The sequence below is a fragment of the Bos grunniens genome, chromosome 4, assembly GCF_055505025.1.
Source record: "Bos grunniens cultivar Pamir isolate PY7600 chromosome 4, Bosgru_T2T1.0, whole genome shotgun sequence".
NCBI lineage: Eukaryota > Metazoa > Chordata > Mammalia > Artiodactyla > Bovidae > Bos > Bos grunniens.
In genome coordinates this window covers 99,638,891-99,655,175 of record NC_141168.1, presented here as the reverse complement: position 1 = coordinate 99,655,175, position 16,285 = coordinate 99,638,891, and the positions used below count along the sequence as shown (strand labels likewise).

At 37.0% G+C, this 16,285-nt stretch overlaps 1 protein-coding gene across 1 annotated transcript in view; it reads left to right on the top strand.

The window, feature by feature from the left end:
* Positions 1–16,285, top strand: part of SCIN (scinderin) — a 77,616-nt gene that overhangs the window by 27,313 nt on the left and 34,018 nt on the right. The window contains exon 4 of the mRNA XM_086397604.1: positions 214–363. Within this exon, the coding sequence (XP_086253730.1) occupies positions 214–363 (150 nt within the window). The remainder of the gene's footprint in view (positions 1–213; positions 364–16,285) is intronic.

Below are 16,285 nucleotides of genomic sequence, written 5' to 3'. Positions count from 1 at the left end.
TTAAAAAATGCCCACTTTATAATGCTAACTGAAAGCAACAGGATACACAATGAGGTATAAATTAAATATATCGAATTATATATACCTCACCAGTGGATAACTTTATTTTTTATGCCTTTGCGTTTTTTCCTAATTAACCACAGCGTGTATTATACCCGGGCTGAATGTCTGTCGTATATTCTTGAGGTCAGAAGATCTGTCTGTTTCTTTTAGGAAATTTACCAGTGGTGTGGATCTTCTTGCAACAAGTACGAGCGCCTGAAGGCCAGCCAGGTTGCCATCGGCATTCGGGACAATGAAAGGAAAGGCAGAGCTCAGCTGATTGTGGTAGAAGAAGGGAGTGAACCATCAGAGCTTACAAAGGTATTATGAGTTGTGTGGGTTTTTAAAAGCTTGCATCTCTAAGCTGTATGTGTGAGCGTGTGTGTTAGATTTAATAACATCTCTGATAAAGCTCAGATTAGGTAAGAGGATGTATCAGAGTTTTCTAAGTCATGGTCCTAGGAGAATAGCGTATCACGACTGTTTTTCCCCACCATTGGAATGACTATCAAAGGAAGCCTTGTTCCCTATCTTCTGTGATATTCAAGGACTGATAGGTGGGCAACACCTTTGAGATTGACTGTAAGAAAATATTTTGGAAGAAAAACAATATTTATTTGAGCTTCTCACCTTTTTTTAAAGTAGTGATTTTTTTCAATTTTAAAATTAATTATTTCATTAAAAGAATGAAATAAAGTCTTATACCAGGAGATTAAATACACCAATATTTTAAATATTTCAATCATTTTAAACTAAGAATTATAGTATAGGTAAGGCACTTATAATTTTAGGATAGTTGTTAAATTAACATGAATTATCTGTCTGGCTCTTTACATCTCTGTCATTTACTTAATCAGTATACCAGTCCTGAACATTTAGTTGTGAACAGTTTTTCCCTTTTAAGAAAACGACAGTGAGTACCTGAGTCTAAATATTGTATATATTCCCTTAAGTAAGATTGTCAGTCAAAGGATATAATCATATTCAACTCTCTAAATACATATTGGTAAATTGATTCCCATTCATTTATTTAACAAATATTTATTGAATTCCTATATGAGCTAGGCCCTAAATATTTGTACCAATTGCTGCTTCCTTGCATAAGTACTGTGTTCCTTCATGACTTTACAGAGCCCTGTCAGCATTTCCTATCATAATACCTTTTTGAATCTTCCCACTTTTCTCTTTGAGTTTTCATTTCTCTAATTTCCTAGGATATTACACTTTTTCCCCAAAGATTTTAGCCATTTGCATTTAAATTTTTCTAAAGACAGTTTTATAAACATGTATTTTTAATATTTTTTTATTTAGAGCAATTTAATGCATTAGAGTTACCTGATCCAATGCTAGGCTACATAATCCAGTAAATGAAAATTATATAATGGAATCATTTTATTGATTATAGTGTCTTTAAATTTTTTTACTTTAATAACCACTAAACACAAATTTTCACGTTAATGTTTTGGGAATAATTTGAATTCAATGGGAAGATGATCTCGGTATAATGCTAAGAGAAAGGATAGGCTATAAAATTTTATGTGTAATATTATCTTAATATGAAAGTTTATATTATATAACTGTATATTCATATATACATTTATATCTGGAAAGAAATATGCTGAAATATTACCAACATTATCAATAATGTCTTTGACTCTGGATATATGGCTTCTTCTTATCTTCCTCTTCATTTGTGTTTTCAAAATGTATTATAATGGGTTCCTTTTATAATCAGAGAAAAAAGACCATCTGAAAAAATAAAATTAGGAATGGCTTACCTGGGTTTTCAGTAGTCAAAATTACATCACTAATAAATTAGACCTTGAAACTACTTACAGCAAATTCTTGATCTTTTCATATTTTTTAAAGACCTCTCTTCTGGAAATGTGATCATCATTTAAGTTATCTAATTCTCATATTGAGAAGCAAAAACCTATAAATAAGATGTATTTCTAATTGATTGTAACCCCTTGATTCAATAGCTATATTTTGATAGAAGTGGCCCCTGAAACACAATTGGTCCTTGCTGGGAGCTGGAGGGAGTGTTGCATTAACTGTCAGGCTAGCTTCTCCAGGTCACCTTGGAAGTCAAACTCTCATTGTCTCTGGTTCCTCATTAGTAAAGTGAGGGTTAGACAAAGTGGCTTCTTGGGTCCTTTTAGGTTCCAATGATCTGTGATTGCACATGTTTAATTACCAATCACTTGAGTCTGTTCCAGAGAGTGAAGCTGCTGAGGCTGAGGGCCTTAACTGTGTGTATGTATTTTCCATGTCTTTGCTTGTTGGATTTCATTCAAAGTTCTGAGAAATAAAAGCTTAAGTATGACTGTATGATGCTGTTAAATTAAAACAAGGTAATGCAAATCTGAGGACAAAATTTTGTAAAAATGTAACTGATTTTAAAATATTAGAGATAGGAATAAGGGACATACTGTTTAATATAAAAATGCTTTGTTTAATATAAAAATGTTTTAGGGGATCTTTGTTTTCTAAAAATAACTCCTAGAAAATGCCTACTTTGTTTCTATTTAGTACATTCAATGTATACTGCGTTATGATCGACAGTTCTCACAACTGATCTGAACTGAATTTTCAGTGGAAGCCTTCTTTTTTTGTTGTTAAAAAGCATTCAATGGGAAGTTTTGTTTTTAGAAATGTTCTTTTGGAGCTTGATTACCTGGGTAAGTAGTTGTTTGATGAATTAAGTATGCATTTACAGTCAACTAGTTTGACTTTTAGGCCTTCCTAATGTTGTACATGTAACAATAGAATTCAGAAAGTTTATGAACTTGGTTGGGGAAAAAAAATCACAGTTTCATTTTCACTAACCTCTTCATGAAAAATTTCTCCAGTTGTGAATGTAGTTAATAAACCACAGTAGCACGAGCAGAACCTGTGACTTTTCGGATCACATTGTAGGTATTGCAGATAACTTCAAAATATCATTTATGCTTATCACTATTTGGTAATTATGGCAGTTATTAGACTTGCTAGTCAATAATATTATGTAATGAGTATATGAAGGAGCTTATTTACTACTTTATCATGTTTGTTTTTTTTAACATATATTTTGATTTTTGATGGTTATATTCTAATATAATTGGTTTTCATTGTAATAATATTTTATTTTAAACATGTAAAAAATACATTCATTAGTAGGGGTTCACAGACTTGGCAAAAATGGTCCAAAGTGGTCCATAGCACAGGGACAAAAAAAGGTTACCTTGTTTAAGATGATGGAATGCCACTTTTTTTTTTTTCCTGAGATTCTAATGCAATTGTTGACTTTGCTAGAGGATTCTAAAAAAATCTTTCAGAATATCTTCTAAAATTGATCTTTTAAGTGACTCATTTTTAATGAGAATTTTAAAAATTTATTTCCCCAAACTTTGAAAGTCTATATATGAAGGTTAGTAATGGCTTGAACTCAAGGACTTTTCAACCAATTAAATGATGCAATTGTCATGACTCCATATTCAATGCTGAATTTTTGGAACATGTCTTTGTAACACATTCAAGTGATCAACACAGAAAATCATGAAAAGTAATTTTTCTGAGAGTCTTTTGAAAAATTGATGTTTATTTAGAGGTGGTTCAACTATCTATTGATCACAATATTGTAATATTTTCACACTGCTTTCCTATGACTTATCTCTAGGATGATCATACATTTATAATCCTTTAAAACCAAACACACTGGAGAGTAACAGGGTGTGCTAACCACACAGGACATCGCATGCATTAACAAGAACCGTCTGGGGAAACGGGATGTGTGGTCAGCCTCTTCTCTGTATCTTCAGCACTTTTAAAAGTCATATGCCTAAATAATGAAAGTGATACTATAAGCAAAGCTAATTAAAGCCTGTAACTAGGGTTGCATTGCCTCTGTGCTGATTTTCTCCTCTTTTTAAGCATATTTACCATGAAAAGCTGCATATAAATTATGTAAAGCTTTTTTTCTTGTTTTTTTTTTTCTTTTCCTATTTAAAATAATCAGTGAATGTGAAGGAAAATCAAATATCTCAATAGCCCGAAGGTCTCAAACTTTCTTTGTTGGTTCTACTCATTCTCTAAACATCCGAAGGGAGGAAAAATGGCGAAGATGAATAATTTATCAGTATGTTTTATAGACTTTCATTTTTAAAAAGACAGCATCTTGCTATCTGTAGGGTAGATAGCAAAAAGAAGGAGCAAGTACTTTGAAACAACAACAAAGCAACTAACCTGGAAAGAGTTTTTTCTCAGTGTAATTTAATGAACTTGTTTAGCCCATAATCACTGTACATGCTATAGAAGGAATCCTGGCAGTAAAAATACTACAGGGAGATTATGAACAGATGCTGTGTTGTTGAACTGTTAGAGTTCTTGCTTCTATAAAAAGCACTAAGGCTCCCTGGAAAGTCATATGTACAATCATTTTAAATTTTGGATTAAAAGAGAAAACTGGAAAGAAAAATTAGAATGTCATATGATATTTCAGTCAATCAGTGTTTATTGATCACCAGGTTGGTTCCCAATCAAGTTCAGAGGCTATATTTTATTGTCTGATGGAGAAGATAAGCATGCACTGAATCTGAAACATAGACCAAGAGTAGGAACAGATTGTAAGGGTCCTCAAATGCTGGAAAGCATGGTCAGAGTGACACCATCAGAAGTTGAAAGATTTCTCATAATAAAACTCATGTATTTTATATTATTTAAAAAAAATTTTTTTTGAAGTATAGATGATTTACAATGTTGCATTAATTTCTGCTGTACAGCAAAGTGATTCACTTATATATACTTTTTTTTCATATTCTTTCCAATGTCACAGGATATTGGATACAGTTCCCTGTGCTGTATATGGTAGGACCTTGTAGTTTATCCATTCTGTATATAGTAGTTTACATCTGCTAACCCCAAACTCCCAATACATCCCTCCCAAACTTACGTATTTTAAACTGCATGACAATAGCATATAAGATAATCTCTAGAGGATCTCCCCATATAATAATTATGTTCATCTTGTTATTATAAGTCATAATTGCTTGAAAATAAGAAAATTTATTCAGTCATTCTTTTGACAAGTTGATTAGATATTCATGATGGATTAAGATCTGAGTATCTTGTAAGTAAGATCTAGAGTTGAATTGTAGAGGTGTTTCTTAAATTATCTTTTAGAGGTGTCTGTTTAGACAAAGAGTAAAATTTTAGTTATGTTTCCCCAAAGTACTTGGCCCAGCGAAATTTGTATCTTAATTATGATGCTACACTAAATTCCTTGAGGGCAAGGTACTGCCTTATTATCTGTGTAACTTTCACATCTCTAACTCATTGCTTGTTAATATGAAGATAATTAATACAATTAACTGTGAACTTTGAGGTACTATATAACCAATTACATTTGTCTTCCTGTTGCAAAGAGGATAGTATTGCTTTAAAACCTTTCCTGTGTTTTAGATGATAGTGTTGGCGAAGATATGAAGAAAGCCATATGACTGATTAACTTTTAAAACTGACAACATTGATATAGGAGCAGTTAGTGTTTAGATAAGCATAATCTATATATTCTGCTAGTCTTCTTTCTATAAATCAATGGTTAACAACTTACCTCCTGGCAAGTGATAACCGAGCCTTGAGCTTATCTGCCTTCCCATGTATTAGGTAGATTGTATGTTCTCCAGGTGAGAATACCTAGTACAGGAAGAAATGGATAGCTGATGTCTAAAACTGTTCGTTCTGTGAAAGTGCAGGTCCCCAGGAGCTACATTTGGGTCTTGCCATCTGTAAAATCTTCCTTCCCAGGTCTAGTCACTTCCCCATTTAGTGTTCAGTAAAATTGGACACCATTTCAATTTTTGTTCACTTAGGGTCCAAAACCCTCTCCTCTGACTCTCTAGCACACATCAGTGCTGGCCACTCACCTTGACCACTTTGCGTGGCCACTGTCAGTAATCCTAGTGCTGCCTCTCCTGATGGCTGTGTTAAAAGTAATACACTCCATGAACTCTAAGAAACTGTAGAGATGTAGGGCTTTATTTTTGAAATCACCCTATATATTTATTTTTCTCCAATACTTTACATTAAAGGCTGGGGTACTAATGCTTCCCAAGGTTGTACAATTTGAATTTACAGAAAGTAAAAGCAGGAATGCTTTTGAATGTTTAATAATCTAAGCACTGGAATAGCCATATATTTTTATCACATAAAGTAAAAGATGAAGAAAAAGCAAGTTAGAATTTGCAAATTTATAATTCTGTTGACATGCCATGAAGCTTCTTTGTGGACATGTTTGCTTTCATAGCATAATCTTGAGTTTACTGGATTTATATGGAATTATATATTAATCTTTTAACTAAAATAATATTGTATATTTGAATCAAGCTTGATCATTTTGAAAGTGATACAACAGAGAATAGGAGAAACTTTATTTTCTGGGGGTAATTTTTGATTAAATATATCAATCCTCATTTATCTTTGTAGAATAGTGTCAAATGAACCAAAGAAGTACAACTAATAGAAATTGGGAGCGATTTTGAAAATCCCCTCATGACAATTTTGGAACAACAAGTGTGTAATTTTTTAAAGGGTCTAAAGATGTACGCTGCTGCTGCTAAGTCACTTCAGTCGTGTCTAACTCTGTGCAACCCCATAGATGGCAGCGTACCAGGCTCCCCCGTCCCTGGCATTCTCCAGGCAAGAACACTGGAGTGGGTTGCCATTTCCTTCTCCAATGCATGAAAGTGAAAAGTGAAAATGAAGTCACTCAGTCGTGTCCTACCCTCAGCGACCCCATGGACTGCAGCCTACCAGGCTCCTCCGTCCATGGGATTTTCCAGGCAAGAGTACTGGAGTCGGGTGCCATAGGGAAATAGTATAAATAAGAACAAAAATCACAGGTTTTTAGTGTCAGAGAATAAACATGGGTATTTTGAACTCGTTAAATGTAAAACACAAAGTTGTTTTGGGGGTTTATAACACACACACACCCACACCCACACACATACATCACTCATTAAAGTAGTTTCTGTTGCTCTCTTGTGTGTGTGCTCAGTCACTAAGTCGTGTCCAGCTCCTTGTGACTCCATGAACTGTCGCTCACCAGGCTTCTCCGTCCATGGGATTTTGCAGGAAAGAATACCGGAGTGGGTTGTCATTTCCTTCTCTGGGGGTCTTCCTGGCCCAAGGACCGAACCTGCATCTACAGCAGTGGCAGGCAGATTCTTTACTGTCTGAGCCACCTGGGAAGCACCTCTCACCCTCTTAATTCCTTGTTAGTCACAACTTTATGCTTTGCGAGGATGGAAATCTGAGTTGCGTAAGATGTTAGTTTGGTCAGTAGGCACAGTGAACATATTAACACTAAGAGACAACAGAAAACGTTTTGTTAGAGCAATGTGCTTGTTAGAGAAGTACACTTCTCTACACTTCTTGTTAGAGAAGTACACTTCTCTTTGTGTGCTATCCAAGTAGCTTTAGCTTCCTTGTTTACCCCTCCTTTATTTTCCAGCCTCTTTTAGTTCTTGGGAAATTGAACAATGTCTTACATACTTTGGAATTTCCTAGTCATGTCGCGTGGTATCTGGCACACCAGAGAAGTTCACCAGAATTTGTTGTGTGATTGAAATAACATTGTTATGAGAGCCATGTGGTCCATTTATGGGTTTGCCATTCAAAGATTTTTGAGGTAAGAGGATTCAAAATATTTGCCACTCTCTCTAGAGTAATCCTCTTATTACATATTAAGTAGACAGGAAGTGTCAGAGGTACCAGCAAATAGAAATCTTTCCTTTTCTTCTCTCTGTTGCAGTACACTTAAATTATCCCCCATTTTTGCTTTACAATAAATGATACTTAGTACACACACCAAATCAACAGAATTATAGTGAGAAGTAGAGCATGCTGCACGGTTATGCTTCTAAGAGCATTACAGTTGCTGTAGCTACTTGTATCTACCACTTACTGATAGCTTATTTCATGTGCCAGGCACTGTTCAAGGCGCTGTTCATTTGTTATTTATTTTAATGAGTATTTTTATTGGATGTGTGCTCAGTTGCTTCAGTTGTATCCAAATCTTTGTGCCCCTATGGAATGCAGCCTGCCAAGCCCTTCTGTCCTTGGGATTCTCCAGGCAAGAATACTGGAGTGGGTTGTCACGCCCTCCTCCAGGGGATCTTCCCGACCCAGGGATCAAACCCGGGTCTCCAGCACTGCAGGCAGATTCTTTACCTCTGAGCCGCCAGCAAAGAAGACCCTGTCTAGTATTTAATTCAGATACCCACTTTGTTCCTCATTGGCTCATCCAGTGGGGGCAGTTGAAATATTCTGAACAAAGATAAGAAATATAGTAAAAGTATAGCTAACCAGATATACTACAGGAAGATGATTTTTCAAATAATTTACTTTATCACACCAAAGTTCAACATAAAGATTCGTGACCTTACTAATAAGATGTCACTTTATATAGTCAATCCAAGCTAATACTACTTGGCAAGCTTTTTTGAATGAGGTAATTTCTCCTTTAGTTTGTAGCTGAAGTGAGGGAAGAGTGATAAGCCCTATCAATAGGATAATGCAGTTCCAAGACAGATGGCCTGTATGGAAGGGTGGCTCTTCCCTATATCTGAATTGATAAACTAACACAAATATTACACTAGAATGGCATGTTTCTAGTTCCTCTATTAGTTTTATTTCTCCTCATGTTTGCTGTGACATTAGTGATTATATATATATATGTGTATATAAATATATATATATATATAGTAATAAAAGAACTGATAGTAAGACTGTATTTCTTTTGGCAGTTTCAGGTGATTTCTTCTTGTCCCTGTGCTAAGAATTAGCCAGACACAAATATCGAAGGGCGAGATCTCTGAGATTCAGTGATTCATAACTCCTTGACATTTTCATTTTGTAAATTAAATATTAAAATATAGAAGAATAATTTCATCTTGTCCTCCTTTACACGGGTAAGGGCAAACGGTTCACTAGTTGGCTGAATTTTCTGTTCACTTTTTCTTCTTTCTAGCTGCATTTTCTTTAGATAATGCAAGTGCTTCTTGTCAAGCACACAAAAATTCAATAACCTAAAAAATAAATTTGTCATGGATTTTATTTGCTGCAGAGGAGGTAAAACAAGCAGCACCAGGACAAACATCCAGGGCCCACTTGCAACTGGCATTCTTATATGGGCTGTACATGGATAAGCTGGTTTATGAAAGGTTGTTGCTGAACCACGAAAAGACGCCGGGATTCTTGGCCTCCGAAAGAGAAGAATTCAGTCCGAGGCCAGGGACGAGGCTTAATCACTCAGAGCTTTTGTGTAATAAAGTCTTATTTAAGTATAAAAGACATAGAGAAATCTTCTGACATAGACATCAGAAGGGGGCAGAAAGAATACCCGCCTGCTAGTTTTTAGCTGGATATTATATAGTCACTGCTGCTAAGTCACTTCAGTCGTGTCCAACTCTGTGTGACCCCATAGACGGCAGCCACCAGGCTCCCCCGTCTCTGGGATTCTCCAGGCAAGAACACTGGAGTGGGTTGCCATTTCCTTCTCCAGTGCATGAAAGTGAAAAGTGAAAGTGAAGTCGCTCAGTCATGTCCAACTCTTAGCGACCCCATGGACTGCAGCCTACCAGGCTCCTACATCCATGGGATTTTCCAGGCAAAGTACTGGAGTGGGGTGCCATTGCCTTCTCCAATATATAGTCACTAGCAGTCTGTTAATGAAAGAAAGGAATGTCTTAAAACTCAGAATGGCATCAAGCCCCTCATCCAAAAGATGTATTTTGGGATAATCTTGGCACCAGGGTATCATCCCAGGGCCATAAAATGGTTGACTTGAATCTTGTAGAAAGGCAGATTACCATAGAAATAGTTTCGTTTACACAGATTAGGGGGACAATGTCTGAGTATAACAAACTGGTTTGTCAAGTTGGTTCTGAGCCATGAGACATTAGGGACTTGAAGACAGAGTCTGGGATAAATGCATAGTATATTAACATAGCTTAAGACAAACATTTCCATAAGAAAAATGCATTGGTTAACTCAAGGTTTGAGAAAGGTTAACTTCAGGTGAACCAGGTGTCATTATGGCAGCACAGTATTTTAAGAAGAACCTCCTTTTTAAATTTGTATAGAGAAGGGAAAAAAAAACATATCACTGGTTTGTTTCCTCCTGCCACTTAAAAGAGAGATAAAAAATGTCTGACACTTGCAGCCTATTTCCTCCATTTGGAGACCCCTGGCCTTCCTGCCTGTTATCCTCTCATTTACTTCATAAATAGCCCTATGAAATGGATACATTTACTATCCCCTGTCTTGGTTTATGTTCCTCAAATGCCTATTTGGGGAAAAGGACTTGGGAGCAGATTGTTATTTGGAAGATGATCCTGGAAGCACAGAGTAGGAGTGAAATGCAGCAATAGTTTGTTAGTAAGTTACTTACTGCTACAGGCAACTGGGACCTAGTCCTAGAGGGACCCTCTGAGAAACTATATGGAAAACACTTCAGAACTGGCCCACTGAAGGCTGAGGTGGCTGCAGAATTTAGCTGGTAACTCTTATTCCTCATTGGTTGAGGGTCACCCCTTGGGTATTAACTCTCCAGAACCTCCAGCTGCCTTGTGTATGGGTATGGTACAGCTTTGTGGCCAGATCATGCCATCAGATAAGACAGCAGAAGGCTTTGGTCTTTAAGGAATTACTTGCTGATGAGCCTGGGGGTAGACCTAGGCAAGATGGGCAAAACACCAATAGCATCTCTGCATCCTCACTCTATGAAGAAAGTCACAGAGAGCCTATGTAACTTGCCCACGTGGGTTGGGAATAGGATGTCTGTGGTTCACAGATCACGGCAGATTTTCATTCCATGGCAGATCTTAAACATGCAGAGAGGTGGGACCCACATCTGTTGATCTTCCAAAATTTTGCTATGCATTTTTGACAGCCATACCTGTTTTGTGTATTCCATACGGAAAGTGTTAGCTTTTGTAGCATAATTTTTTGTGCTCAATAGGCTGGCTTGACCCTTTATTTTATATCACTTAGGATTAGAGTGCAACCTTTCATCCATATTGTAGAGGCATTAGGTGCAGGGTAATTGGGGTAGACATTTTCTTTGAAAGAAAATACATTGTTTTAATGTGAGTATAAAAGGTAGGCAGATATTTTTCAAGCACCTCAGAGTACATGAAAGCCGTTTTAAATTTGCTCAGTTGAATGTTGGTGTTTGGGAATTTTCTTTTTTTTTATTTTTAAAATTTCCTAGCACCAACATTTAACTGAGCAAATTCAAAATGGCTTTCATGTACTCTGTGGTGCTTGAAAAATATCTGGTTTTCTGAATTAAGTAAAGAGGAACTTTCACAACTCTCTTGTCATAAAACTCTACCTAATCTGATTAAGTTTTATATGTAACTCAGGTTTATTTATTTCATTTAATCATCATCATAACTGTGAGTGGTAGTAATTATTATACCATTTGAAATATGAGAATAAGGTCACGGAGTCATTTAGTTGTGGGTCCATCCAGCTCAGATTGTCTAATATTAGTAAGAGAAGGGATTGTGAAAAAGACAAGGGTGGAGGATGCTCATTGTGAAGCATGAAGATTAGGAACCATAAAGACCAATGATGAAAGCATGCATTCAAGCACTGGTCAGGTAGAAATATCCAAATGGGTTTGAGATCTTACAGGAAAAAGGTCTAATAATCCCCAGAAGGAGCAGAAAGCCTAGAATCTTTCAGATTTGACTCAGGGCAACCTCCAGAGCACCAGCCTATGTTAATTTGTCCACAAGATTAATTCTTTTTGTGAAGATATGGCTTCCCAGGTGGCACTAGTGGTTAAGAACCCACCTGCCAGTGCAGGAGATGTAAGAGACATGGGTTCGATCCCTGGATTGGAAAGATCCCCTGGAGAAGGAAATGGCAACCCACTCCAGTGTTCTTGCCTGGAGAATCCCATGGACTGAGGAGTCTGGAGGGCTGCAGTCCTCTGGATTGCAAAGAGTTGGACATGACTGAAGTGACTTAGCTTGCATGCATGTGACAGTCAGAAATGCTCGGCAGACTTGTCCTGATGGTGAAGATGAGTGAGCCATGCTACCAAAGCTGATACCACTAAAGGTTTAAATTGTATCACTGTACCCAGCCCAGAGTCTCTCCAAATACACAGTGCTAGGGCTTCATTCAGAATCTCTGGGGCTGGGGTTCAAACTTGAGTGTTCTTTATTATAACTCCTAGGTGGTTCTAGTATGCAGTCAGCGGAAAACAGCTGCTCTAGTTTAGTAAGTTGACATTCTGGCTTATATATTTTAATAACTTGGGAGTTATGTTTCCATGTTAAAGAAAGTCATGTTAGCTTTATGTAGTAGCACTTTGTGGATTAGCTTTCTATATTATAATCATTTATGAGTTAACTTTCTCATGATGTTGACTCCCTGAATATAATCTCTACAGTGTGGTTATTACAGTAATGCTGAGGTTCAGGTCTCCATCATGATCAGTTCCCCTGGCCACAGCGTTCTCTGCATCCTCCTGAGCTACATTGTCAAATGAAGCATGCATTTGACGTGTGAGACACAAGTGGCTATTTAGGTTTTGGTTTAAATTAGCTAAAATTAAATAACACTTAAAATTTAGTTACTTGGTGACATTCACCACATTTTAGGTGCTCAGTAGCTACAGGTAGCTAGTGACCACTGTATTGGATCACACAGATATGAAACATTATAGTCACAGAAAATTCTACTGGACAGCCCTAGCGGGATAATGAAACGAAGCTCTCTTGTAGACACTCATTTCACTTTTGTCCTTTTATCCAAACAGGTATTTCACATGCTTTCCCTCGGTCTAAAATACCTTACCCACTATTTGATGTATTAAATTACCCTTTATATGACTTACCAGTAAAGGGATAAAGGTGTTTTAGAGGTGGGGAAGTACATCAGTGAGAGAGAGCAGGAGGGCAAATGTTGGACTGTTTCCATATTAGGTGGAGCTGGCTACAGGAGGGTGCCACTTTTCTCGGAATTGCCTGTCATTCTATATGAGTGTTTCTTCCCTGTTATCAAATATTAGTCTTATCAAAGACATAAACTGTCTCGAAGTAAGTAAATATACTGAAACTATGAGGCTGTACTTCACTTGAACAATTTCTTTCTATTTACCATATGCTTGCACTGTATTGATCTTTTTTCCAGTTAGGGAAAGGAAATAAAACACAAAACTACTGAGCAGTTAAAATTTTAGCCCTTAGAATGCAGAAACTTACTCTGTTTTTAGTGAAAAAAGAAGCAGAGCCATTTACAGTAAAATAATTAAGGTAAAAACAATGCCATGTCTCATTCTCTTAAAAGCACTGCAGTAGGAGTTGGAATTCCAGGGGGTTAGTTACATCCTTGCTTCAGTGTTTTTAAGACCTGGGCCTAAGGCACACTCCTAACTCATTTTCCTAATCTTGAGATGAAATTGGGTTGAGAAGTACATAAGACCCTCTGTTTAACACCGTAGGACTTGACACCAGTGTAAATAATTTTTATCCCAGGTGATTTGGAGTTTGAGTTATGTACTGTTCTTCTTCCAGGCCACATCATTATCTCTTCTTTTCTTATTATTTACTTTAATTTCTTACTGTAAAGTGTCCAAATATCTTGAAGTTTCTGTTGAATGTCAAAGGAGGGAAAATGGATCTTGTATGAGCTAGATTGCAAATGTTGGAATTTTGTATCCAAAATAGATGGCTCTGGCTAAAAGCTTTAAAATAAATAAATACAATTGCAAATGTGAGAAGTCAGTAAGGATTATGAAAGTATAGCAAAGTTTTCCTTAACTGCTTGATCCTTTCTAAGAAAACAAATTTACACATAGGCCAACTTATTATTTAAACAAAGTAGCAGTGGATCTTACAAAAGAAACAGGCAAGATGCTGAGGATGGTCTTGGCACAGGTCATGAAAACCTAGAAATTCTGAAGATCGGGGATTGTGAATATAGAGCTGGGTTGTGTGTTTGCTTTAATAATTTAATGTAAATGTCTCCTGAGTTGTTTTGAATTGAGCTCCTGTTGAAGGCAAAGAATAAACAGCAGAAAAGAAAGTCCAGGCAAAGAACAAAATTGTATTTCCACAAATTTCCAACCTCTTTAATATACTTGGAGTCGTGTTTTACATTGTTAAGCATTTCCATTATGTTACTGATAAAAAGAGAGGAAAAGATAGAGATATGCCCATTTTTGTATTCACATCCCATCTGTAACAAATTAGGTCCTCATCTGTAACAAACTAGTCCCTGTGATCTTTGGAGCTACTTCATTTCCTAGCTGAAAACTTAAGAACCCTGGGCCCCTGCTAGCTCCTTCTAGGTCTTTACATTAACAAGTGCTTCTTTGGTCAAAATGCCTAGAGCTGTTAGGGATCCAGTAATATTTACTCTCCTTTGATGAACTGAGGGAATAAGGCTGAGACAGAAGCCTGAGGTAGTCAGGCTTTCCTGTTGGCTTAGTTGGTAAAGAATCTGCCTGCAATGCAGGAGACCTGGGTTTGCTCCCTGGGTTGGGAGGATCCCCTGAAGAAGGGAATGGCAACCCACTCCAGTATTCTTGCCTGGGAAATCTCATGGACAGAGAAGTCTGTTGGACTCTACAGTCCATGGAGTCACAAAGAGTCAGATACGATTTTGTGACTAAACCACCATCACAAAGTTAAAATGAAGTGGTAATTAGTTTAAGTAAGGCGATGGCAACCTACTCCAGTACTCTTACCTAGAAAATCCCATGGACGGAGGAGCCCGGTGGGCCGAAGTCCATGGTGTAGTGAAGAGTCGGACTCGACTGAGTGACTTCACTTTCACTTTTCACTTTCACGCTTTGGAGAAGGAAATGGCAACCCATTCCAGTGTTCTTGCCTGGAGAATCCCAGGGATGGTGGGGATACATTTTGCATACATTTTAATTATTTCTTTAGAATAAGCTACTAGAATAGAAGGATTGAATCAAATGATAGGCATCCTTTTTTTTTTTCCTATCCAAGTCATTTATTTGAAATGCCATCATATTCCTTAATGTGTATTTATATGCATATGTTGACACGAATTACCTTACACATGAGAGTAAATAGAGTACAGTGTTGATGGTATAGTGGTGAGCAGAGCTGCATTCCAAGCGTGAGTAGACATAGTTGGTGGAGGAACTCTTTCTTATCTATGACCTGTATTTTTTAAAAACATTACGCAAGCGCTGTTGATGCCACACATGCATTTTTCTGAAAATTTATTAAATATTCTTCCATATCTTTAAAATAAAATTATAAAAGAAGTGGCCACTGTTCATAGTTTAATTTATGAAGTTTGCTTTTAATAATTTAGTAGCATACCTGGCTAAACTATATGTATACAGAGAAACGTGCTGTGCATGGCTGTGACTTTCAGAAGGTAAACAGATGGGTTTTTTTGTGTTAGGATATGTGTTTAGTGGACTTTTCACGTATCTTGTGAAGTATGGTCAACAGAGTAGGCTGGATAGGCCATGCTTTTAAGGTTTTTGTCACTGTTCATCACTTTGAAGAATGTTCCTTCTCACCAGAATGCCTGGTAGAATACTGAATTTTCCCAACCCTGGATATTGTCAGTTTTTTCCTAACCTCTGATGATTCTGTGGATAAAAAAGTATCATGGTTTTACTGTTTTACATTTTTTAGTAGCTCTTCCATGTCTGTTTTATCTTTTTTAAGGGCTGTTTGCTCCCACAACACTGACAGATGAAAGAACTCCTCTCTTTCAGCCTGTAATGCCCACAGCATAGGCAGAACCAAGAGGAAAGGGGAGTAGGCAGATGGGACTCTGAGGAAAATGAGAGCTATGCAGACAGGAAGGGAGAGTACCCACCCACTGTGTATAGGATGAGTGTTGCACGCTGTATTTGCTGGCATTATTCTGATCAGAATGGGAGAAATAAACATGACAATAAATAGAAATATACAGTCCCTGCTATGAAGCACCCTCTGCTTCATCTCCAGCGACAAGCCCTAAACAGTGAAGTGAAGACTTTTGGACATAGCTTGGAGAGACAGCACAGCCTGTTAGTTAAGAACACATACTCTGGAGTCAGAGTTCAAATCTGGACTTTGTCACCTACTAGCTGCATGAACTTAGTCTTGTTTTTTCAAGCGTAAAATGGGATAATGAAAGTGCCACCTCATAGCTTGTTATGAATATGAAACAATTTAATAAATGTAAAGTGCTTAGAAAGGTGTCTGGTACA